At 36.1% G+C, this 26,195-nt stretch overlaps 1 protein-coding gene across 1 annotated transcript in view; it reads left to right on the top strand.

Moving 5' to 3' along the window:
• lrch4 (leucine-rich repeats and calponin homology (CH) domain containing 4) overlaps positions 1-8,463 on the top strand; it is a 78,486-nt gene extending 70,023 nt beyond the window's left edge. The window contains exon 18 of the mRNA XM_030162158.1: positions 8,158-8,463. Coding sequence (XP_030018018.1) covers positions 8,158-8,307 — 150 coding nt within the window. The 3' untranslated portion in view covers positions 8,308-8,463. The remainder of the gene's footprint in view (positions 1-8,157) is intronic.
• Positions 8,464-26,195: the final 17,732 nt, after the last annotated feature.

Here is a 26,195-nt window from a genome sequence, read left to right as displayed (position 1 = left end):
TTTTGGTCGGTGGTGAGCGAAAATGGCGGTATAACGGTGGGTGGTTTAACGAGAGTAGACTGTAGTTTTTATTTATTTCAGTTAACAAAATGTTTTTTCAATTCTAGTTTTCGTCACTTCGTTAGTTTTCGTTAACGATAATAACCTTGGTCCAGAGTGACCCTGTTCCAGACAGATCAGGCCTAGTGGATACAGTACAGGTCTGTGGGGGGGCAGTATTAGGATCTGGGGTTGGTTCAGGTGGTCATGTGTGTCAGCTGAACCTGAATAAACTCAGTGAGCAGGTCTGAACATCAGTGGAGTTTTTAGTTCATATTCGAAGACCAGGACCCTGTTGTTAGTGGGTCAGAATGAGACCTCATTTTCAGAGTCCAGACCTGAACCCCACTGAGAGTCTTCAGGATGTGAAGGTGCAGACTCTACACAGCCCTTCATCAAATACAAGATCTTGTCCAAAAATGTACATGTGACTTTTTTCTGTCCTGGTAGTGAACATAACCATTTGACACCTAAGGGTGACCTGAGGCAGCACCCATTATTACCTTAGTGAGTTTATCTTTATCAGTTTAGAAACACTTATGTCTACGTCAGAACATCTTGGAACATGGGGTGTAGATGAACCAATTCACTGCTGAAGTTCAAGGTTGAAAAAAACCTTACAAACATGATGATTTTTCCCACAGAGCAATTACTAATGGTACTGAATTCATCAAAAACAGCTTAGAAAGAAATGAAACGCTCCACACGGACCCTTTTCAAAGAACCATATTCAGCTCAACTACATCCCTATCAGAGGCCGTTGGCCATCAAAGCTTTAGAAAAACCTGAATCACCTGGAACACTTGAAACTCAGCATTTATATTTTATATCTATATTATTTTACAAGGATAAATATAGTACACACCAAGGCTTACTGCTCAATCACCTGAAAAAACCTTCTTGAGTTTCACTTGAGTTTCAAAACAAAACACTAGTAAACGACCTTGGAACCAAGCAAAACTGCAAACTTCGACAAAACCCTGAGGCAGATGGTGAACGGTCTGCAGAACCTCCACAAGGAGCATTTACTGATGCTTTAGCGTCCATCTGAAACAGTCTTTCTGGAACCTGGTTACTGCCAGAGGTAACTGAAACAATCTGAAGAATCCAGATCCTAAACCTGTGGGAAACCACTGGAAGAAGCCTCACACACTACTTCAATCTTTTCAGAAAGACCTTTATAACCACTTAAAGGGCTCATATTTTGCTAAACCCACTTTTATTAGTCTTTGGTTCATGTATTTGTGTATTTGGACCCTAATAGTTCACAAAGTTTGAATTTGAACCCTCCAGGTGCTGCAAAACTATCTTTATATTAATTTTGGCAAAAATCCAGTGGATTTCTACAACCTGTTTTAGATCCTTCTTAATTTTTTACGTTTATAATTAGTTACGTCACGACATTTGCACATATAAGGTCGAGACTTCAGACAAACATTTCTCGGAGTACGACATAATTGTTTGTCAGCAGCGGTGGTTGTAGTAAAAACTGAAAATATGTCCCAACCAAGGTTCTAATAGTTTTGGATTTTTCATTATAGTTTAGTTTTATTTAGTTTTGACTTTTTTTTCTATAATTCAGTTAGTTTTAATTAGTTTTTTGAGCAGGTTTGATAGTTTTTATTAGTTTTTGGGGTTTTTTTCTAAATGCTTAGTTTTGGTTTAGTTGTTGTTTTTTAATATCTTTTATCTTCTTCGTCATTGTATTCAAATAAATCCCAGACAGGACTCTGCTGTTTTCTTCCAACTTTAGTCTCCATGTTTCCAGGTAGAGTGGGGACCAGAAGATGACTCTAAACCACAAGTGACGAGAAATGACGGACCATGAAGTACCGTATGGTGCCACTAGCTAAAATTGCTCAATTTCGTATCGATCTGACATTGACAAAAATGAAAATGAAGGGAATTTTAACCATCACTTTTATACATTTTAGTTAGTTTTGTAAGCACACAATACAGTTTCAGTTAGTTATCGTTTTTTCTTTTATAGTTTTTATTTATTTCAGTTAACAAAAATGTTTTTTCTATTCTAATTTTCATAATTTCGTTAGTTTTCGTTAACGATAATAACCTTGGTCCCAATTTCGAGCCGATTACCTAAACTGTTCAGTTGTTGGTTATATTAACGAACACAAGTGACTGAAGGGGACAGAGCAGCACAGCCAATAACCTGGAGGGGGCGGGATGTTAAGTGGCTCATTTGCATTTAAAGGGCCAACGCTCAAAACAACCTTTCTGGTGTCATTGGCCTTTTCTCAGCATGTGTTCTTGTCAGTTCTTCCGTTCTCGTGTTCTTTTGACACATCATCAGTCACGGCCAAAGTACTGTTCCAATTGCAAGTTCGCATAAACCAAGAACACATGGAATACCCGGATGTTGTTCTTGTCAGCTAGCTTAAACCAAGGATGAACCAGTTGGTGACTTGTGTAGACTTGGCTGGGAAATAATTCCCAAGATGCAGTTCGTGCCAGCTCGAGCGGGATCCAGGCGGCTGTGAGCCCGCCGGCTTGACCCGGACCCAAGTGGCTGAGCCTGGCTGAACCGACGACATGTATCACAGTTTTGAAAAATATACAAAATGTATAAATGACATGTAAATACTAGAACAAATGTATTGAAACCAAATCGAGTGACATTGTGGTGATTTGATGGAAATACATTCTGGAGAACATGGTGGAAATACAACAGAGACAGGGAGGAAAGTTCACAAGTATGCAGCCCTTCCAATTACAGAGAGACTTGCGTTCTTGGGAAGTACGTTCTCTGGGACCGTTCTTACCAAGACCGTACTCTGCATTCCTGGTTTTGAGAAACTCAGAAATAGGGTTGAATGGGTCTATGGAATTGTATTAATGAAGAATTCAGACCCAAACATAGCATTTACAGTTTATGTAGACCACAGGGAAATGATTTAAAATGCATAATTCCATTTAAAAAAGCAAAATATCACTCCTTTAAAACAGGGCCGTCAAATGTATCCTGGGATGACATGAAACAATTACACTAAAGACATTAACAGCCAAGGGTTAAAATCATTTTAGTTCAGGTTCCACATTCAGACCAATTCAATGTCAAGAAGATCAAACTAGTAAAATACCTTCATAATAACCTAGAAATAATGACAACTCCAAAACTATCTGTTTGTTTTAGTGTTAAAAAAAAAAAAAAAAGGAAAATTACATGGAAATGTTTACATTTACAAACTATCCTTTCACAAAAAATGTGAATAATCTGAACAAATATGAACATGAAATGTCTTCAGAAAAATAGGTGGATTTTTTTTAAAATTTGTTTTAACTTATTTTTTATTAAAGTTTTCTTGAACTGTTACAGTGGAAAGGTGAAACACATACACTGTTGAGTATTCAACCTTGCGATGAATCATCATGTCCTTGATGTCTGGTAGTAGAAGAAATGGTAGTGGCGTCCTCTTCCTGCCTTCTATAATTTGTCCATTTTTCCCACTTGTTCTCAAATTGTGACTCTTGCAGTCTCAGTTTGTGTGTCAGTCTCTCCATAACATAGACCTCCTCCACAGTGCACGCCCACTGGTCCATGGTCGGGGGTGTTAGTTTGTACCACAATCTTGTGATGGACTTTTTACTTGCAGATAATATTTTAATTAGGTACTGATCCTCTTTTTGTACTACCTCACCCATCAAAAGTCCCAAGTACCTTACAAGATTTGGGTATTTCATATCCTATTTTTTTTTTTAAGGTCTGCCACATTTTGTCACAGTACGGTTTTATCTTTTGGCAAGTCCAAAATATATGCGTATGGTCTACATAAGTAGGTGGAATTTTAACAATATTCTGCCTGGAAGTAAATGTTTTGTGTCTTTGTAGATCCACTGTGATCTGTAAGATGCAATGCTCATGTGTAAATAATAAACGTAGGCACAGTATTTTAAAAATTGCACTTATTTTTCATAAGAATTTAATTGTAATTTTACTTTTTTTTTTTTTACTCTAAAACAGAGAAAACTAAAATGAGCCTGACGCCTCTGCAGGGTTCCTACAGGTTTCTACAAGTTAAATTCAAGACTTTTTAAGACCTTTCTAAGACTACTGAGAACAGAAGTTAAGGCCTATTTCACAGCTATGGTGGCAACATTTCGTGACTCCTAGAATTTAGGAAAACATATTTATTAACTCCAACGCCTTAATTCCCACTGTATCGAGTCATTTGTCACCAGGGGCTGCAAAGTTAACGATAACTGGTTCCTAATTTCACTATAAGTTATCGGGTTGGAACGGGTAGAACTGAGTCGACTAACGTTACTTTCTTTGCAGTTTGGACGTTTAACAGGCGCATTTAAAGACAATACAGTGAACAAGTTTATGACAACAGAACTTAAGACCTCCCATATCAAATTTAATACCTTTTGAAGATTCTTTTAGGGTATTAAAGGTGGGGTAGGAGACCTTGGAAAAACGGTTCGAGCAAACTACATTTTGAAAATACACAATTCAAAAGTCCAAACCCCTTTTTTCAGACATCCCCCTGAGTACTGGCATGTGCAATGCTTGTTCTTGAGGGTTCACGAGCGCTGAACAGCAACAGTTCGCTCCGGCCCCGATCCATGCATACCTCATTCAGTCTCCTCCAACACCCCTGCTGTCAAAGAACAGCCCCAGTTCATACCTATCTGACTAACGTTACATTTCCTACTGATTTATGTTAGTGACTAAACAGTTTGTCGGTGAACTTTCCATCCTAATATAGCTAATATAGCCAAGCTCTGGCTTCGTCTCCTGTACAAGTGCTCCAAGCCTCTGAGAACGCATGATTCATGTATGAAGAGGGGTACGCACAGAGGGGGGAGGGACAAATGACAGTTGAGTTTGATAGACATATCACCGTTCAATCATTTCAACAGGCCGGTTAAAATGATTGGATGGTGTTTTTTCAGTCCTGTCCATTCCACAGGTGACTATATTTTTTTAATCTTTGTGTTAGAGCATTTAATCAATTGGCTGTAATCGGGGAGTGAAGGGGATTTTAAGCAATATAGTAAAAAATGCTCCAGGAAAACATCTCCTACCCCACCTTTAAAAGCAGATTTGTAAATTCTGGACTTGAAGACCACGCAGGAACCCTGGGTTAGAAGAACTCGATGAATGCAGCTCTTAAACAGATAAATATAAGGAGGCATGGTCCACACCAGGGTTATAATAGTTTTGGATTTTTCATTCTAGTTTAGTATTATTTAGTTTTGACTTTTTTTCTCTAATTCAGTTAGTTTTAATTCATTTTTAGAGCAGGTTTGCTAGTTTTTGTTAGTTTTCATTTTTTTCTAAATGCTTAGTTTTACTTTTTTTCATATCTTTTATCTTCCTCGCTGTCATATTCAAATAAATCCCATACAGGACTCTGCTGCTTTGTCCCAACTTTAGTCTCCATGTTTCCAGGTAGAGTGGGGACCAGAAGACGACTCTAAACGACAAGTGATGAGAAGTGTCGGACCGTGAAGTGACGTATGGTGCCGTTAACTAAAATTGCTCAAGCGAAATAAATCGATTTCATATCAATCCGACATTGACAAAGACAAAAACAAAGGGAATTTTATCCATAATTTTTATGTTTCTGTTAATTTTGTACGCACGCGGTACAGTTTCAGTTAGTCATCATTTTGTCTTTAATTGTTGTTTTTAATTTATTTCAGTTAAAGAAAATGCTTTTTTCATTCAAATTTTTGTCATTTTGTTAGTTTTCCTTAACGATAATAGCCTTGGTCCACACATGATAGAACTAACTGTGACCTTTATAAAAAGTATCGTTTCTAGCTGTTGATGATTGGTTTTTACGTTAAAGGTGAATAAACCCCTCAGTTGTTCCACCAACTCTAGTTTAATATGTCATTGCACATGGGTTCACATACTTCTGCCACTCGCAATTTCAAGACCGGATCATTTTCCACCATATACAAATGAGTAATCTTTCATGTTTTTGCCCGCTGTGATTTGGATCTGCTGCTTGCTTGTTGCAAAGCAAAGTGGCGGTAAGTCTCATTTAATAGGTTTTCATCTCAGGCTTGGAGGCAATAAACACTTCACCATATGAGACGCTGTGTGGATGTTTGTGATATCCACTGTATATGAGACTCAAACGAAAAGCTTTGCCACAGAATGAGCCGCTCTTACAAATGTGTTAACCATTTCACCACCTCTGTAACCTTGTTATTCAGATATTCAGCTCACATTAACCCTTTCATGCATGAATTATGGGAACCTTAGTCAAAAGTGTTTTTATTCCTCTTTAGGCAGGAAAAAAAAACAATGAAACTGAAATTTTTTTTATGAACCTATTTTTCCTGGAAGTACAAAAATGTCCACTCAGCTGGACACCATGCGTTTAATTTTGAAGCAAAGAAACATGTATTTAAAACCCATCATCAGAAAGTGATATACTGTGTGAAAACTATGAAATAAAATTTTTCATGCAGCTAATCTGACGTTTTCTCTCATTTTATCATACTCTAATACTAGTTATTACTAACTTCATGGAGATATATGCAAAAAAAAAAAAAATTTGACTAAGAAAACTGTTAATTACCATCTAATAACAATTAGCAATTGATTTAAAACATATTAGTGCAGATCAGGTTCATCAATAACAGCAAAGTTACAGTAATGGTATGAATGGCAGTGTATGGGATGGTGCATTAGCGTCCACTGTGTTGACTGATATGCAACTAAAACAACAAAACTCATGAATATACAAGAGAACAGCTGTAGAATAACTGTTCACTGTAGTGACTAGTATGCATGAAAGGGTTCAAAACACAAAAACGCTATAGAAAACTATTCATATACGCTCAGACCAGAGAAGGTTCAAGAAAACCACTGACTGTAGCATCACCTTACCCTGGGCTAGTGATGTACTGGACTAAAATCTGCTCAAATGTGCACAGATGAGCCACAACACTCTGACACCGACAGGAAAAGTGGTATTAACATATGTCCTCTCATTCCAATGGGACCTGTCTGTGGGTTGGATATATTAGGCAGCATATGAACATTTAACCCTCGATGCTGACGTGTTAAAAAACAGCAAAATGGTCCGGAGTTGGGATCTGGGTACATTTGACAAGGGAGACGTTGTGATGGTCAAATCACTGAGTTAGAACATCTCTAGATCTTGTTCATTCCTAGTGTAAAGTGTTTAGTATTGACCAAAAGTATCTATACTGAACAACTTCTCCTTTGTCTTTTGCTGAGATAATCCATCCACTTCACAGGTGTGGCAGATCCAGATGCTGATTAGACAGCAGGATTACTGCACAGGTGTGACTTAGGCTGGCCACAGTAAAAGACCACTCTAAAATGTGCACTTTTACTGCATTGGGTGGTCCAGGGGGGGTCAGAATACCAGTCAGTATTTGGTGTGACCACCATTTTCCTCGCACAGTCTTCTTCATGAATTCTCTGAAACACCTTTGGAGATGGTTTATGGTAGAGAAATGAACATTCAGTTCACAGGCAAAAGCTCTGGTGGAGATTCCTGAAGTCAGCATGCCAATTGCATATTCCCTCAAAACTTGTGACATCTGTGGCATTGTGCTGTGTGATAAAACTACACATTTTAGAGTGGCCTTTTATTGTGGCCAGCCTAAGTCACACCTGTGCAATAATCATGCTGTCTAATCAGCATCTTGATATGCCACACCTGTGAGGTGGATGGATTATCTCAGCAAAGGAGAAGTGTTCACTAACACAAATTTAGACAGATTTATGAACAATATTTGAGAGAAATAAACCTTGTGTGTACACAGAAAAAGTTTTAGATGTTTGAGTTCAGCTCATGAAAAATGGAAGAAAAAATAAAAGTGCTGCGTTTATATTTTTGTTCAGTGTAAGTATCTATCTTGGATGTTACAGTTGTTCTATTCAAGTATAATAATAAGAAGCAGGAAAGAAATTATAAATAAAGCAGAAAAAGAAATTATATAAATATATAAGGTCCAATCAGATCTGTTCTGTTCAGGAGGTTTGGTTCCAACACTGTAGCCCATTCAATTAGTCCTAAATGGGTGCAGATCCTGGAGCTGTGAATAGCTCCATTCTGAGTATTATCAGAGTGCTCATTTTCTCACCTGATCTCCCTGCCTTCCCAGGACTCCTTGTGTTCCCCTCAACTCATCACGGAGGACGAGGGTCTGGCTCGGCTGGCCCAGACCGTCCAGGTGCTGCTGGACCACGCAGACGGCTCTCACCGGGGCCTCAAACCAGACACATCTGAGGCTGCAGGCTCCACCCAGTGTTAGCGTCACATATCTGCGATGGTGCAAAAGAATGATCTCAGGGCCGGTTTTCACTTCTGTCAGACTACATATCATTCCATTCAGATTTACAGATGCACTGATTTTAATCCTCCAAACATCAACAGTATCATATTAATAAAGCCATGTCTGTAAATGACCTGCTGTGTCTGTTTTTTTTATGGATCATTTACAGAAACATGTACATTTCTGGGAAAAAACCTGACATCAGTGCACAAAGACAGAAAGTGACAGTTTTAATGGAGTATGAATCATCCAGATATGCTCTAGAAACAATGTAAATGTAACTTTTTTTTAACAAGTTATTAAACTTTTGAGCATTAGTATCTTTTAGAACATGACTAACAGTCTTTAAGGTTAACTCTCTAAAGCAGGGATGTCAAACTCAATTTCTTTCAGGGGCCTCATTCAGCCCAATTTGAACTCAAGTGAGCTGAACCACTAAAATAATAAAATAATAGCCTATAAATAATGATAACTCTAAATTTGTCTTTGACTTAGTGTAAAAAAATTATGAACGTATTAACATTTACAAGCTATCCAAACCAAAAACATGTGAATAACTTGAAAAAATGTAAATTTACTAAGAAAAATAAGTGCAATTTTGACAATATTATGCCTCAACTTATCATTTATACATCGGCTAAAATTTGTTTAGAGGTCTTATTTCTGTCTTTGTGCATAAGAAATCAATATAAGTGAATCCCCAAAGGAACTTTGTGTTGGTAAATGCAAGTTATCCAAATTTACAGGATTTCAGTTCTGTTGCAACATGTTGATGGTCATATGAACTATGTTTTCAGGTCAGAAATGTCCAATTTCATCACAATTAATACTAGATTTTCATGTCACAAATGACCAAGTTATATTTGAACTGAATTTACCTGAAAAACAAATATTCTATTCTTTTACACTCCCCAATTTTTCTTACAAGATTCTATACTACATTTCACAAGTTTTATTTTTACAGGTTGCAGTATGGAGTATGGTGCTGATCCATCCTGCTTATGTTACGCCAATACATACATTAAGAATGTCACACGTCACTTCTTAAATCAACAGTTTTCTAATAATAATCATTTTTATGAAGAAATAACAGTTCTATATTGTTATTTACTCTTTAGTATGATGATAAACTATACAATAAATAATTCTGATCCTAGTTTTTGCACAGGGATCATTTGTGGAAACGGTGACATGGCTGCCGAGCATCAGTATGATGGGATCTGTAACAACCATGTCACATCCGTCCACTGCCATATTTTGTGTTTTTGTGTCAGCTGTTATTGTTTTAGATCCACAATACTAACATTTATGAATAAGAGGAGAATTAGCAATAGTAAGTATATAAGTTTATTACTAATAAAGTACTGGTACTGACCAGATCATCATGGGTAATGTCACGTCCGTCCACCAGCAAAAGTTTTCACATACACGTGCTATTCAAAATCCAATATTTCTGAAAATAGAGCTTCCACTGTCAAATAATATCAGTAGTCTGTGCACAAATGTATTAGCATTATTTCAACACAGTTCTATGCATTTATTACAACTTTTTTTTTTTTTTTTGGCAAAAATGGCCACTCATTTGACCCCCTAAGTAAATTTTAGCTGACATGTGCATTACAGATCAGGTCTACAAAGGTACAAAACATTTAGTAACGGGCAGAATATTGCTAAAATTGAACTTAAAACAGAGAAACATTTAAAGTTGTCATTATTTATAGACATAGTGTATGTAATATGACTTTTTTCCACATTAAACCAAGAAGAAAATCAATCATGACCTGGCCTGGCATTGGATTTCTATTTTAAAGATGACCTATTCTACTTTTCCCACTTTCCCTTTTCCATTAGTGTGTTCCACAGCTTTTCGTGCATGTGTAAGGTCAGTGAAGTTTCATAGATGATGCCAGAGGGAGTAATCCTTCCCCACAGGAGGCGATGCTGTGAAAACACCATGTTGGTAACAGGTCTACGTTGTAGGGACTGGGAATTCCACCTAGAAAATCCTTTAAGTGAAATAAAGCTTCTAGGTGGAACCCACTGTGAGAGCAAGACTTGGAACATTTTGGGTGGAAAAGGGTTTAACCAAAGGGTAAAGGAACCCCCCAGCGAGGGCTCAGACAGCCTTTCATATTGTGGAATTTCAAGGCTGCGCTTCAATATCTTAAATCTATAATAATCCGAGTCCAAAATACTGTAAGCTCCTCGGAAACTAAAGAACCACATTAAACAAAGTACATTTTGTTACTGTTTCTCACATGGCCATTACAGTATAAAATCATACATTCTCAGCAATGCTGGAGAGGATGTGGTCACATGAATGCCTACCACTCACATATCTTTTGGACGTGTAAAACTGCAAATGTTGTGGAATCATGTTGCTCAGACAATGGAGAACATTTTAAATTATAAAATTCCAATGGACCCCCAGACTATCTACCTTGGTCTAATACCTGATGATGTAATTAAAAGAGAAGACATATTTAAAATTTTAATTCTTGCCTGCAAAAAGGTAGTCACAAGGAACTGGTTAAAAAGTGACCCTCTTCGACCACAACAATGGCTAGAGATTACAGAGGAAATATATACCATGGAAAAATTAACATTTCAACTGAGGATTAAGATGGGAACTTTTATGCGAAGATGGGAGAAATGGATCATATATTTAAGGACACTAATTCTTGATATCAGATCAAGTACGGAAAAGCAGTCGAATGTATAAGAAACAGCATCCCCCCTTAATGTATTGTGTTTTTTTTGTTTTGTTTTGTGACTGCACTATAAAAGCGATTTAAAACATTAAAATAAAAAGTAAAAAAAAAATTTAAAAAATCATACATTCTGTTTTATCAGGATTTTAATCTCCAGAACTGACCTTAAGGCACTGTGTTCTACTGTGTGTTATATTCATTCATTTTCTGAAGCACTTAGTCCTGGTGAGGGTCATGGTTTTGGGGTCCACCCTGCATGTAGCACCAGTTCATCACATATAGATAAATTCATCATTCACTAGTGCAGTATTTTTCAACCTTGGGGTCGGGACTCCACGTGGGGTCGCCTGGAATTCAAATGGAGCCGCCTGAAATTTCTAGTAATTGATAAAAAAAAAAAAAAACAAAACAACTTGCTAATAAAAAATATATGGTGAGTTGACAGAGACAATCATAATACATAAAAGACTGGACTGAAGCACTGTGGTACTGTTTATGTCAAATGTTCATTGTGGTCAGTTTCAGATGCTGCAGCTCTTTCATAATTCATAGTTTGAGTTCTTGTTTGTTCAGTATTAATTGTCAGCCTTGTAAATCCAAGCTGGACTGACTGTACATATCCTGACCAAGGAAAATAAAATTCTCACTTTGTGCAGTAATCTACACCTGGCTTTTCTGCTTCCGTCCATAATAATATACATTATATAGACTAAATATCATCTAAAATTAACCTTTATTTGCAACGTAGTATAGCAAACTAGCACATGATCAAAAACAAATTAATTTTAGCAAAAAAAAAAAAAAAAAAAGTCTCAGTTTTGAAGGTCTGGGGTCACCAGAAATGGGGTCATGAGCCAATAAAGGTTGGGAACCACTGTTCTAGTGTCTTCATGCTGGAGGGGTTGCGGGGACAGAGACAAACCACCCACATTTTTAGTCCTGGTGAAAATTACAACTTTTTGGAAAGAAGTTGGAATAAAAATAGAGCAGATTTAGGGTTTTAAATTACACCAACCCACTTTGTCACGACTGTTAGGAGATGTTCCTGATAAATTGACAATAAATGATAAATACCTGCTAAAAATCTTTGTGCTGCAGCAAAAAAAAAACAACCCAAAAATAATCACTCGTAAATGGATTCAACTTGATCCACTGGTCCTGGAGGACTGGTTGAAAACTGTTGATGAAATTCACAAAATGGAGACATTAACATTTATGATGAAATTACAAGATGAATTTTACATAATAAGATGGGGAAGATGGATTAGTTTCTTTAAAAATAATTAAAAAAATTAATGTGTGGTTTGTCTCATAGTCCTGTGAAATGTTATATAAACTGCTGCTCAAAAACTTGACTGCCATTTCATAACTGTCACCTAAATTATCATTACTATTGGACTGTGACTATTATCTGTTGCTGATTGTTGTTTGTTATGTTCTGTATAACAAAATGATAAATAACAAATAAAAACTGTGTCAATAAATAAATGAATAAAATTAACCACTCACTCTGACAGTAACACTTATGGGTGATGTAGACTGACCAGTTAACCCAGGGGTGTCAAACTCATTTTAGTTCAGGGCCCACATTAAACCAAATTAGATCTGAAGTGGGCCGGACCAGTGAAATAATAACAAAATAATATATAAATAATGTCAACTCCAAACTTTCCTCTATGTTTTAGAGCGAAAAAAGTAAAATTATGTGATGAAAATATTTACATCTACCAACTATCCTTTAAAACAATGTGAATAACATGAACAAACTGAAACTTCTTGAGAAAACTATGCAATTTTAACAATATTACGTCTAAGTTTATTATTACCTCCGCCAAGGAGGTTATGTTTTTGCCAGGGTTTGTTTGTTTGTTTGTCTGTCTGTCCGTTAAGTGTGCAACATAACTCAAAAAGTTATGGACAGATTTGGATGAAATTTTCAGGGTTTGTTGGAAATGGGATGAGGAAGAAATGATTAAATTTTGGTGGTGATCAGGGGTGGGGGGGCCACTGATCAGCCTTGGCGGAGGTCTGCGCTCTCCGAGTGCTTCTAGTTTACGCATGTAAATTACAACTTCCAGATCACAGTAGCTCTACAAATACACAGCACATTTAATAACAGGGAGAATACTGGTAAACTTGCACTTCAGACATTTCAAAATGTTCATATTTGTTCAGGTTATTCGGATTTTTGTGAAATGATAGTTTGTTTTAGGGTAAATACAGTAAAATGAACTGAACATGTTTACAATTACAAGGAGAAAAATTTGGAGTTGTAAGTATTTATAAGTCATTATGATAGGATTCCACTGATCCGACCCACTTGAGGTTAAATTGGTCCGTATGTGGAACCTGAACTAAAATGATTAATATCTTCAGTGTAATTTTTGCATTTCACAAATTCATCCCAAAGGCCAGACTGGACCGTTTGGTGGGACGGATCTTGCCCCCGGTCTGCATGTTTGAAACCTCCAAGTTAAGGTGCAGGTCTTTGGAGAAAGAACTGGAATCAAACCCAGGACCTTCTTGCTGTGAAACAACACTGTAGACCAGGGGTGTCAAACTCATTTTAGTTCAGGGGTCATATTCAGCTAAATTTAATCTGAAGTGGGCCGGACCAGAAAAATAATAACATAATAACCTATAAATAATGACAACTCCAAATTTTTGTCTTAGTTTTAGTGTAAAAAAAACATTAAATTATAAAAATACTTACTTTTATAAACTAGCCAAAAAAAACCTGAAAAAACTGAAATTTAAATAAAAAAAAAAAGTAAGAAAATTTAGTGCAATTTTAAAAAATATTATTCCTCAACTTATCATTTCTCCATGTGCATTATGGATCAGATCTACAAAGACACTAAACGCTGAGGAACAGGCAGAAAAACTGTTAAAATTGTGCTTCATTTTCTTTTAGACATTTCAGGTTGTTCATATTTGTTCAGGTTATTCACATTTTATTGTTACAGGATAGTTTGTAAACGTAAAAATTTTCATAATTTAATGTTATTTTTTGCACTAAAACAAAGAAAAAAATTAGATTGTTAATTCTAGATTTTTTTTGGCTTAATTCAAGATTTTTTTTACTTAATTGAAGATTTTTTTTGCTTAATTGAAGATTTTTTTTTACTTAATTGAAGATATTTTTTGGCTTAATTCAAGATTTTTTTTTACTTAATTGAAGATTTTTTTGGGCTTAATTGAAGATTTTTTGGTTTAATTAAAGATTTGTTGCTAAATTTGAGATTTTTTTTGGCTTAATTCAAGAATTTTTTTACTTAATTGAAGATTTTTTTGGCTTAATTCAAGATTTTTTGCTAAATTTGAGATTTTTTTTGGCTTAACTGAATTTTTTTTTTTACTTAATTGAAGATTTTTTTTTGCTTAATTCAACATTTTTTCCTTAATTCAAGCTACTTTTTTTTTTTTTTTGCTTAGTTCAATTCAAGACTCTGGAATTTTTGCACTTTGCAAAAACATCCCAGGGGCCGAACTGGACCCTTTGGCAGGCTGTATTTGGCCCCTGGGCCGCATGTTTGACACCCCTGCTGTAGACCACCATAAAACTCAGATTAGATACTTTTCAAATGCATAAATGTTGTTTCATACTCGATTCGTTTTAGGATTTTACTGCACTTTCAGAGTAAAAGACGAAGCTTGAGTAAAGGGACCTCAGTGCTGGGGTAGACGAGGAGGATGTGAATGAGAGAGACTGATAAGAGGACATTCAAGACACTGAAATGAAAATAGAAACACCAAAACAGGTCTGGAGTAAAAACCGTATGTGCAGACATTTTCTGAACAGTGTGTCGAATTGCAGGTTCAGCAGCAGCAGGTGAAAAGGCAAATGAAACACAGGTGTTGTGTTGTGGACGGAGTGAAGAGCCAAACACAGGCTTATTTTGGAAACGGTGACAGAAACCGGCTTTCATGCCTTTCACCTGTGTACGACTCCCAACAGAAACCAGGGTCAGGTTTGTCACCGCCACTGAACCGGAGCGAAACGCCTCAAAAGAAAAGGCGGCGGATTGAACATCCTGCGTGCAAAGTGCTGCTTCCTTTCGTTACTACACCAGTGCACGGATGTGGATGAGTGAGTCTTCAGCGCTGACAGAGGGTTTAATTAAAGGTGGGGAACGCTCCGATCTGAGGGGCGTCGATGTGTGCGTTGGTTTACGGCTTTCACTTTACACTCAGCAGTAAACAGCACGGTTAGAAAGGATGAAACACCCCGTCGTACTCATATGCTAAAATAAATAAAACGACTGACATAACACGCCAAGAATCTGCCACGTAAAGGCTCCATTTACCCCAAATATGTTTTCTAACGTCGCTTTAATGACAAGAAAACACATATTTTCTCTCATATTTACCACAGTTTTGATATCTGTATGAAAAAAAAGTTCCCTAAAAGGTCTGGATTTGAGAAAGTAATCAGAGTTCTACTCGTCAAAGGCATCTGAAGGTTATTTATGAGGCTGCACGGTGTTAATCAGCTGCATGGATGGGGATTCACTTCACTGATGGTTTAGAAAACACTCAGGACTCTGAAAACAAGAATTAGATTGAAAAAACAGACGGCGCCCTAATATTCTGATGGTGGTATTGTCATGATTAACTCTAAAAGACCCTCATTTACTGATTGCACTCAACATCTATTTGCGTCGTCTGATGTAGCAAAGTCAAGCTGGAAGTAAGATACAGATGTTTCTTAATGACAGTGGCCTTTTTATAGATGAGATATGCTGTAGAACAGGGGTGTCAAACTCATTTTAGTCAGGGGCCACATTCAGCCCAATATGATCTCAAGAGGGCCGGACTAGTAAAATACAAACAGTGAAAACACTAAAATGAAATTATGATAATGTTTACATCTACAAAAATCTGAATATTATGAACAACTGGAAACATCTTAAGAAAAACAAGTGCAATTTTAACAATATTATGCCTCAGATTATTTGTTTATCCTTTACACATGTGCCTTACAACTTACATTACAATTAAAAATGCACAAAACATTTCATAACAGGCAGAATATTGGTAAAATTGCATTTACTTATCTTAAGACATTTCAGATTATTCACATTTTTTGTAAAAGAATAGTTTAATATAAACATTCTCATGTAAATGTACTTTTTTACACTAAAACAAAGAGAAAATTGGCTGTTTTCATTATTTGTAGGTTTAATATGATAGTGTTTTACTGGTCTGACCCACTTGAGATCTAATTGGACTGTATGTAGAATCTGAATTAAAATCATTTAGACATCCTTGATTGTTAATTTCTTCAGTGTAATTTTTGCATTTCACAAATTCATCCAACGGGCCGGATCGGACCCTTTGGCGGGCTGGATTTGGCCCCCGGGCCGCATGTTTGACACCTGTGCTTTAGAAGATATTATGCCAGGGGCGTAGAACTGGGTAGGGACACGTCCTTACCAATATCCAACCACTAGTGTGTAGTCACTATTAATACAATAAAAGACACTATTTAATGCCAAACAGATACACTTATTAAAAGTTATTTTTACTTATTATTTTCATGTATTTCTAAGGAAGAGAACAACTGTTTAAAAAACACAAATAAAGAAAATTTAAAGGGAAAATACAATAAAACCTCAGATTCTAAATGTGATTCTAGACGTGATTTTATCCATATTTTTGGGGAATAAATTACATGTAATAATTGAAAGTAAAAGCCTTTTTTGCTTAGGCAATAACTGTACCATCAGATTTTATGATCATTGTATTTATAATCTGTTCATATGTTATGCATCAACATATTTATGTCAGGTGACAGACAGTAGAGAGGAAGGAAGAGGCAGAGGAGGAGGCAGAGGAGGAGGCAGAGGAGGAGAAGCTGGAGGGTAGGTTGTAAATTCCCAGGTGAGGTTAAATAATGATGGATGTGTTAGTCATGACAATAAAATTGCAGAATGCATTAAATTCTTGTATTGTCTTTAGATATTCAGATATGCATTATAAACATGTCAGATGCTGAATTGTTTTTTCTTACTATGATTGTTTGCTCGTTTGATCAGCTCTACATGATGTGAAATTATGATTGCAAATGTAAACAAGAAAAGCAGTCAGAGAGCACAGAGAGACCTCCGCCAAGACAGATCTGCCCCCCCCCATTTTTGTTTGGTTTTTTTTGTAAGATAACTCAAAAAGTTATGGACGGATTTTCAGGAAATTTTCAGGAAATGTTGATACTGGCACAAGGAAGAAATGATTAAATTTTGGTGGCGATCGGGGGTGGGGGGGCCCCACTGATCGGCCTTGGTGGAGGTCTGCGCTGTCTTTTCTAGAAAAGCACTCTGAGAGCACAGACCTCCGCCAAGGCCGATCAGTGGGGCCCCCCCACCCCCGATCGCCACCAAAATTTAATCATTTCTTCCTTGTGCCAGTATCAACATTTCCTGAAAATTTCATGAAAATCCATCTGTAACTTTTTGAGTTATCTTGCTAACAAACAAACACACACGCACGCAAACACACAAAGCAAAGCGATCACAATACCTCCTGGCGGAGGTAAAAAAACCCATCAACTTTCAGGAGTGCTGCCTTGGAGCACTTTTGTGTCCCCACCAATGTCAAATTCAAACCTACTCCCTTGTATTATGCATCGAAGTGTTGAATGAAGAACAAAAAAGATAAACGGATAATCAATGTCAATGAAAGTAAGGATGAAAAAGTATAAAAGCGCATAAAGATCAAACAATATTAAGACATAGTTAAGTTATTTTTAAACAAATATTACATTTTGATAAGATTTCAAAAAGCTGTAGCTTGGAAGTGGTTTAAGATAAAGTCATACTGTAAATGACAAAAATATTAGGTATGACCCGAAGTTTATGACGGGAGTAAATGTACTCATCTAATTTGCATACTGTGACATCACAGGGCGGCAGCTATATTGGATTGGCACTTTTAGTAAAACTGAACTTTGAATATATTTACATGGAAGGTTTTTTTTGTTTTTTTCTCATCTTATCCTTAAAATAAATGAAGCCAAGCAGAGCAGCCAAATCTGTCCCTATCTATCAAATCTAAAACTAAATAAACTTTACTTAAAGGAGTGATATTTTACTTTTTTTAAAATGGAATTATGCATTTTAAAACATTTCCCTGTGGTCTACATAAACTGTAAATGCTATGCTTGGGTCTGAATTCTTCATTGATTCAACTCCACAGGTCCATCTTCAACCCTATTTCTGAGTAATGACACCAGAAAGGTCAATTTGAGTACTGGCCCTTTAAATGCAAATGAGCCACTTCATGCCCCACCCCCTCCAGGTTGTTGACCGTGCTGCTCTGTCCAGTTCAACCAACAACTGAACATTTTAGGTGATTGGCTCAAAGTTTGGACATATTTTCAGTTTTTACTACAACCGCTGCTGCTGACAAACAATTATGTTGTACTCTGAGAAATGTTTGTTGGAAGTCTTGACCTTATATGTGCAAATGTTGGGACTAGTTGTAGACGCAACAAATCAAGCAGGAATTAAAACAGGTTGGAGAAATCCAAGATAGCTTTGCAGCACCTGAAGGGTTCAAATTCTAACTTTTTGAACTATTAGGGTCCAAATACACAAATAAACGAACCAAAGACTAATTAAAGTGGGTTTAGCAAAATATGACCCCTTTAAATACATAAACTTTATTTACTTACTAAACCAGTTCTGGACCACGCCTTTCAAACTGGATTTTATTCTTCACTTTGAATAGAAACATGCTCTGAAATGGTGTTAGGATTGAAGTTGCACAGGTCCACCATTTATTGGTGAGAGGTGGTAACAATATCTGGTAACTATCTGGAGCTATGGTCTGTTTCATTTAGTTACGCTGCTTGTTTCAATACTGTGACTTTGGTGCTTAAAGGGTTAAAATGAAGTAGGGTATGATCAAGTATCGCTTTATTGGACCTGAAACTGAAAATTTGACAACGATCAAAAAGCATTTCAGTGTATACAGGTCAAATTTATCCAGAAACCATCTCAAACTACAAGGATTTTGATTTAATTTTTGAATTCAGGCTACATCTGTCCCATTGAGGGTGTTTAAATTATGTCAAATCATGTCGAACGTATTAAAAAAATTAACTAGAAAAGCACTCGGAGAGCGCAGACCTCTGCCAAGGCAGATAAGTGCCCCCCCCCCCCCGATCACCACCAAATTTTCATCATTTGTTCTTTGTGCCAGTATCAACATTCCCTGAAATTTTCATCCAAATCAGTCCATAACTTTTTGAGTTATCTTGCACACAGACAGACAGACAGACAGACAGACAGACAGACCGACCAATGCCGGCAAAAACATAACCTCCTTGGCGGAGGTAAAAAAAAAAAAAAAAAAAAAAAAAAAAGCAGTTGTCTGTCAGTACGGAGCGGCAGCACTAGGCCTGGTAATGGTGCACTGCTGGACTCAGGGTATAATTACTGGCTTTCATTGAACTCTGTAGGTGAGCAGCACAAGTGCAGCATCAGTACATCTCCAATCATAAACTTTGGCCTCCACAAGTGGTACATCTGAGTAAGTAATCAATAATTTAGAACAAGTCAACAGTATTCAGACCTTTAGATGCTGTATGTTGTATACATTAGCCACCCTGCACTGAGGGACTTCACCTTTAATTAGATCTGACTCTCAATTTGGACTTTTGAACCTCGGAATAGAAAAAATGGAAACAGACAAATGGAAAACGGCAGTTTCATTGCTGCACTCCACTATGTTTTAGTGCTGACGCATCCAGCTGCTGAACACACAGACCCAGCTCCTCTTTGTTTCTCTCCATCACACCTCCTCTGTAAAAAGACTGAGAACAGCACTGCCTGGACTGTATTAACTCGCTCTGCTTTAATCACAAGTCAATTAGCACCGTGGCCTAATTGACTATCCTCTTAATTGCTCCATCACGCCCCGCCTTAGCGGACCGTCTGCTGCCGACTTATCGTCTCACTTCGAGATTCCTAATGAAAGCTCACGCTTATGCATGGAAATGCCGCTGGTCCGACTCCAGTCACGTCTGGACGGATGCCCCCATGAGGCCTACAGCTAACACAGGCAGGGGCTGAAGAGGCAGCCTGACATTTATGGGATGTAATTGAAGATGGGTATGAACCCCCATGCTCAGACTTAGATGGATATCCGCCAGCAGAGGATCCGCGGTCCTGCTTCATCAGCCTGCAGCAATACGAGACTGGGGAGAGGTGAAGGGGGAGACTGCTGTTGGGGAAGCTGCTGATAAAACGGCAGCTCAAACGCCGGCCTCTCAATCTGTTTTCAGGCTGTGATCCTGTCAGTCTAAATGTCAGGCAGCTCTGACTCACTGCGGGCCTGGCCACTGGTTCCATCGGTCACATCCAGACCACAACGGTTAACTACTTCAAATGACCCTATGAAAACGACCGCTGAAAATACAAGCAACAGTGAACTGAAATAAACCACACAATTATTTGAAGTGCAACATTGTTTGCATACTCCAGTGGTTCCCAACCTTTTTTTGGCTCATGACCCCATTTTAATGTCACAAATTTCTGGCAAACACTGGACATTCAAAACTGAGACATTTTTACCTTCGCTAAGGAGGTTATGTTTTTGCCGGCATTGGTTTGTTTGTTTGTTTGTCTGTCTGTCTGTCCGTGTGCAAGATAACTGAAAAAGTTATGGACGGATTTGGATGAAAATTTCAGGAAATGTTGATACTGGCACAAGGAACAAATGATTAAATTTTAGTGGTGACCGGGGGGGGACTGATCTGCCTTGGCAGAGGTCTGTGCTCTCTGAGAGCTTTTCTAGTTTTTACTAAAATTAATTTGTTTTTGATCATGTAATACTTTACTATACTATGCTGCAAATTAATGTTAATTTTAGTCAACATTTAGTCAATATAATGTATATTATTATGGACGGAAGCAGAAAAGCCAGCCTTTCCAAAAAGTTGTAATTTTCACCGGGACTAAAAAATGTGGGCGGTTTGCCTCTGTCTCCCCGCAACCCCTCCAGCATGTAGATGCTAGAACAGTGGTTCTCAACCTTTTTTGGCTCATGACCCCATTTTAACATCACAAATTTCTGGTGACCCCAGACCTTCAAAACAGAGACTTTTTTTTGTTTGTTTTGCTGAAATTAATTTGTTTTTGATCTTGTAATAGTTTGCTATACTATGCTGCAAATAAATGTTAATTTTAGACGACATTTAGTCTATATAATGTCTATTATTATGGATGGAAGCAGAAAATCCAGGTGTAGACTACTGCACAAAGTGAGAATTTTATTTCCTTGGTCAGGATATGTACAGTCAGTTCAGCTTGTATTTACAAGGCTGACAATTAATACTGAACAAACAAGAACTCAAACTATGAATTATGAAAGAGCTGCAGCATCTGAAACTGACCACAATGAACATTTGAAAGATAAACAGTACCACAGTGCTTCAGTTTCAGCCTCAGTTTTTCATGTCTTTTATGTTTTGGGATTGTCTCTGTCAACCCACCATATATTTTTTATTAGCAAGTTTTTATTTTGATCAATTACTAGAAATTCCAGGCGACCCCATTTGAATTCCAGGAGACCCCACATGGGGTCCTGACCCCAAGGTTGGAAAAACACTGGCATACACCCTGATGTTACTGTAATATTACACTTTTTTTATACATTACATATGGCGCCTTATTGACCAACTTTATTGTTTTAATGTTCATATCTTGAATTATTGTCTTTATTATTATTATTGTTCTTCAGGTTTTTATGCCTGAATTTCATTATATCATTGTCTGACCATTAATATAATGACAGTAAAGCTACTACTACTGAATAAATATCAAACGGAAAGCATTCATGAACACAAAAACTGAACAAAAACACAAAGGGCAATGTAACACAAATTTAAATTAAACACAACTGCAGATAAAATCAATCATTTTTCCAAGTGCAACTGCCCTCCCTCACTTTGACTGCAAACAACTGAACACTGTTCCTATCCTGCCTTAAGCATAAGTTACTTGCTATAGATATTGTTTTGTCTGTTTTGGGCTTTTTATTTACAAGGATAATGACTCTGATGACAGTAATGCACCTTAACATTTGAATTATGAAAAGGAGAAGACGAGAAGATGTTTGTTCAGAGCTACTGTAGAAATATGGACATAGAACACGGCAGACATTATTATTATTATTATTATTATTATTATTATTATTATTATTATTATTATTATTATTATTATTATTATTATAGGTGTAAATGACTCATTCTAAGATAGTGAAAATACAACAGGTGATTATAAACTAAACAAAACAATTAAGAAAATCATATTCAATTTCAGCAGTCATCCTAAATTCTTTTGAATTTAACACAACAGACCTATAAATACACTTTCCTATCTTTCCTATCTGTTCTTCCTTTTTCTACCTGCATTTTAACATAATTACCTGTACTTTCTACTAGTTACATTTTTACATTTGCGTTGAATTACTGATTATTATTGTTGTGCATCTTTATACACCTTCCAATATTACGACCAACTTCAAGTGGGACAATAACACACTGTAAAGACAATAAATCCATCAGTATATCGAATATCTGACAAATGTGACAATGTAAAGATACAACAGAAAAAACAGGAAATGGAGTTTATACTGCAGAGAAAACTGATATATACTGGTTATAGTAGTTTATGGTTTTCATACATTAATGTTCAGTTACCTTTGCACAGAAACTGAGGTTAGAAATGTTCTTCAAAGGCCCATTTTAATTATTATTATTATTATTTTTTTACTTTGAGTACATGGTAGAGTCTGTATGTTTTCACTTTTATCCACTAAAGACATTGAAACAATACATTTGTCATGTTTTACCCACATATTTGTATTTTTACTTAGGTAAAAAATGTACAGCCTGTTATTATTTCTATTCATGGTGTATAGAAAAACAACAACCTGTACAGCATATTTGATGTGATGTATTCTTTCACTCGATGTTTTTGAGTTTAAAAAACAAGACTTTCCACAAAGTATTTGGAAAAACTGAAAATAAGTAAAAACGAAACAATTCACTCCAACTGAAAAAAAATCTTAATTCATGAAACAAAAAGACTAGCCGTATTCTTGTGTCAGATAAATATCAACTAGGATGAAAGGCAGAGAGACAGCTATATAAAAAATATGAGCTGCATACAACCCAGTAAATGTGAAAAACACTGAAGACCACCTGCTGAGCCCCTAACAACATCTCATTTATGGAAAACTACAGCCTACATTCATAAATCACCCTGTGTGATGAAGGAAAACCGATAATTTACCTTGAAAACGAGGAGTGGGGCTGAATTATTCCATTTTACTCTGCAAACAAGCTGGAAAAGACAAAAACAACCCAGAGAAGTTGTTCAATCCATTTGTTTCCTGAATTACAAACATAGCATGTTAAACTAACTGTATGTTGAATCTGTATCAAATACAGTGATCCCTTGCCAATTCGCACTTTAAGTTCCACGGTTTTAGTTATTCGCGGATTTTTTGTAAGTGTTATTTTATATAAAAATGTTAAAAGAGAGAGAGAGAGAGAGAGAGAGAAAATGTAGAAATGTCAGTTCATGCATGCCCATGTACGTGTGTTTGTGTGTGTTGATGCTCGAGACCAAAGAGAGAGAGAGAGAGAGAGAGAGAGAGAGAGAGAGAGAGAGAACTGATTCGTTTCTTGTGCGTATGAGAGGAAAAGAGAGCTGAGAGTAGATTTGCGTGTGTTCGTGTGTACGTATACGATGGATAAGCGTCACGAACGAAGAGAGGAGAGTACATATCAGCTGTTAGTACGTATGCATGTGTGTGTGTTTTGTTTACTTATTCATAAAATATATTTATATGTAATTTCTTTTAAGTAATTTATACATGCAGTACGTATTATCATTTGTATACATGTACATTAAATTTATGCATATATTTTTGTGCATGTACATGTATATGTCCGACTGACATTTTCTTGTGTTATTAATCCTTCTTTTCTTTCAGATGTTTTACAGTACGTACATGTATCTGATCTATATATATGCATGTATACATGTACTAATCATTGTTTTCTTTTATATATATCTCATTTATTTCATAATTATTACATTTGCAGTACTTATATACTATTTATAGATACATACATACATGTACCTAGGTCTAGGATAGGCTCGGGGGGCTCCGGCTCCAGTTCGCGGATTTTCGATTCTCGCGGGGGGCACCGGTCCACATTAACCGCGAAAAATAAGGGATCACTGTACTTCAAAAAAATAAAATAATAAAAAAAATGATAAAAATCAATCCAACCAAAGACTACCTATGATTTGACATGAGCTCTTCTGAAAATGATTTGTGAAGTTGTGGAGGTCTTCACACTATCAACATGATATATATTCTATTGTTCTGCATCTTCAACATCTTCATGTTTAAAATTTGACAGATGTATAAATTACGCATGATTTGAATATTTCAGAAATGGCAATGAAAGCAAAGAAAACACATTCAAAAGCTAGTCTTTGTTTTCATGTTCAGAACCTGCAGATACATTAATTTAAAAAAAAAAAGCTCAAGTCTCCTTCTAGGCTTTGTAAATCATTAAATATTATTTACTGAACATACTTTCTATTACCAATGTCGTGAACTTTGATCTTTACTGAAATAAAAAGCTGCTCCCTCTCTCTCTGTAGTTCTAAAAGACAAAAAGCAGCTGCTACTTTTCATCGGTTTTATTATTGTTCACATTCTTAATAAAAATAGTGATGCATAAAAGTTCAGTCAAGTGTTTTATAAATGTTGAATCTGTCCTCTGACCACGAACAAGCAATATAGATATTTACAGCAGGCATTAACCACTTGAACATCTAAATTAGAAATATGTAGTATTTCTACTGTCAAATACTGAAAAATTATTATTAGTGTTTAGAATAAAAACCTCTGAAGACCTGTCAAAACTGCCAATGTATTGGAATGTAGAAATATGACCACTAGAGGGAGCAGTGAGTCACTGTCAGTAACCTGTGGTGACAAAAACTAAAACCATGGGGCCCTGACCAGATGACACGAGAACCATTAAGAAACAACTTTTAGAGTCAAAGAAAGTGAGAAAGTGACCAAAGCTAGATGCACCGGTGTCATTTTCACCACTGACACAGCTGTAAATGAAAAGAATGGAGTTTGATGATGAAATCCTAGCATTTCTACTACACAGGTTTGATTATGAGGCTTATGAAGGTCTAAAGTTGTGACCTTGATTGGATGATCCCAAAGAATTCTGTAGTGCAGCTTTGGACAACACAGGCTGTACACAAAAATGCAGATTTGTCGTTTTACTGTGGCTGTTTTCTGTCTAAAAACTAAGCTAACAGAGCTATAATGTAAACTATCAGCTGATGTGATGTACTGTATTTGTGTAACTTGTCTGATGAAAGTGTAGTACTCTGTGTAAAAAAATAAAAAAAAAGAAAAAAGAAAAAAAGAAAAAACGGTTGTATTCCGGCAGCTTGGGTGCCAAAATAATACGATAAAATAATGGAAAATAATCATCTCATAAAAATACGGTAATTTTCCATGATTAAAATACAGTTTTTTGCCCTAACTTTACATGAGATTTTGCATATATTTTTGACTTTTTAATGTTTAATAAAGAATATTTTCATGTATTAAAACAATCAAATTACCTATATATATATATATATATATATATATATATAAATAATTTTCAGTGAGACTAACTTGTACAATCCACTGATAAAAAACTTATTTTGACAGTTTATCAGTGCTTATACATGTTATACATTCACAAAAATACATTTATTCAACATTTTTGTTGTGAAACCTCCCATAATTACACAAGATATTTGTCAATTAACACACAAGTCTTGTTAAACTTGCAGAACAAATACTTATTTTACGGTTAATTGTCAGTAATTTTATCTTGTTTTATTTTTTTTTTTACAGCATTAAACTTTAAATGAACAGTTTAATCTCATAAACAGAAAAGAAATATTTGTGAAATTATGATACATTTGCAAATGTATTTTAACTGTATTTTTCTGTGAAAAAAGAAAAACATTTCTTTTAAAAAATTTAAATTTTTTGGTTATTCATAGTTACAGTTTTTTCATGTTATTTTACATTTGACATGTAAAATCACAG

This window comes from Sphaeramia orbicularis, chromosome 18 (genome assembly GCF_902148855.1).
Source record: "Sphaeramia orbicularis chromosome 18, fSphaOr1.1, whole genome shotgun sequence".
Classification (NCBI taxonomy): Eukaryota; Metazoa; Chordata; class Actinopteri; order Kurtiformes; family Apogonidae; genus Sphaeramia; species Sphaeramia orbicularis.
Note: the sequence above shows the minus strand (reverse complement) of the source record. Positions and strands in the feature narration are given on the sequence as shown.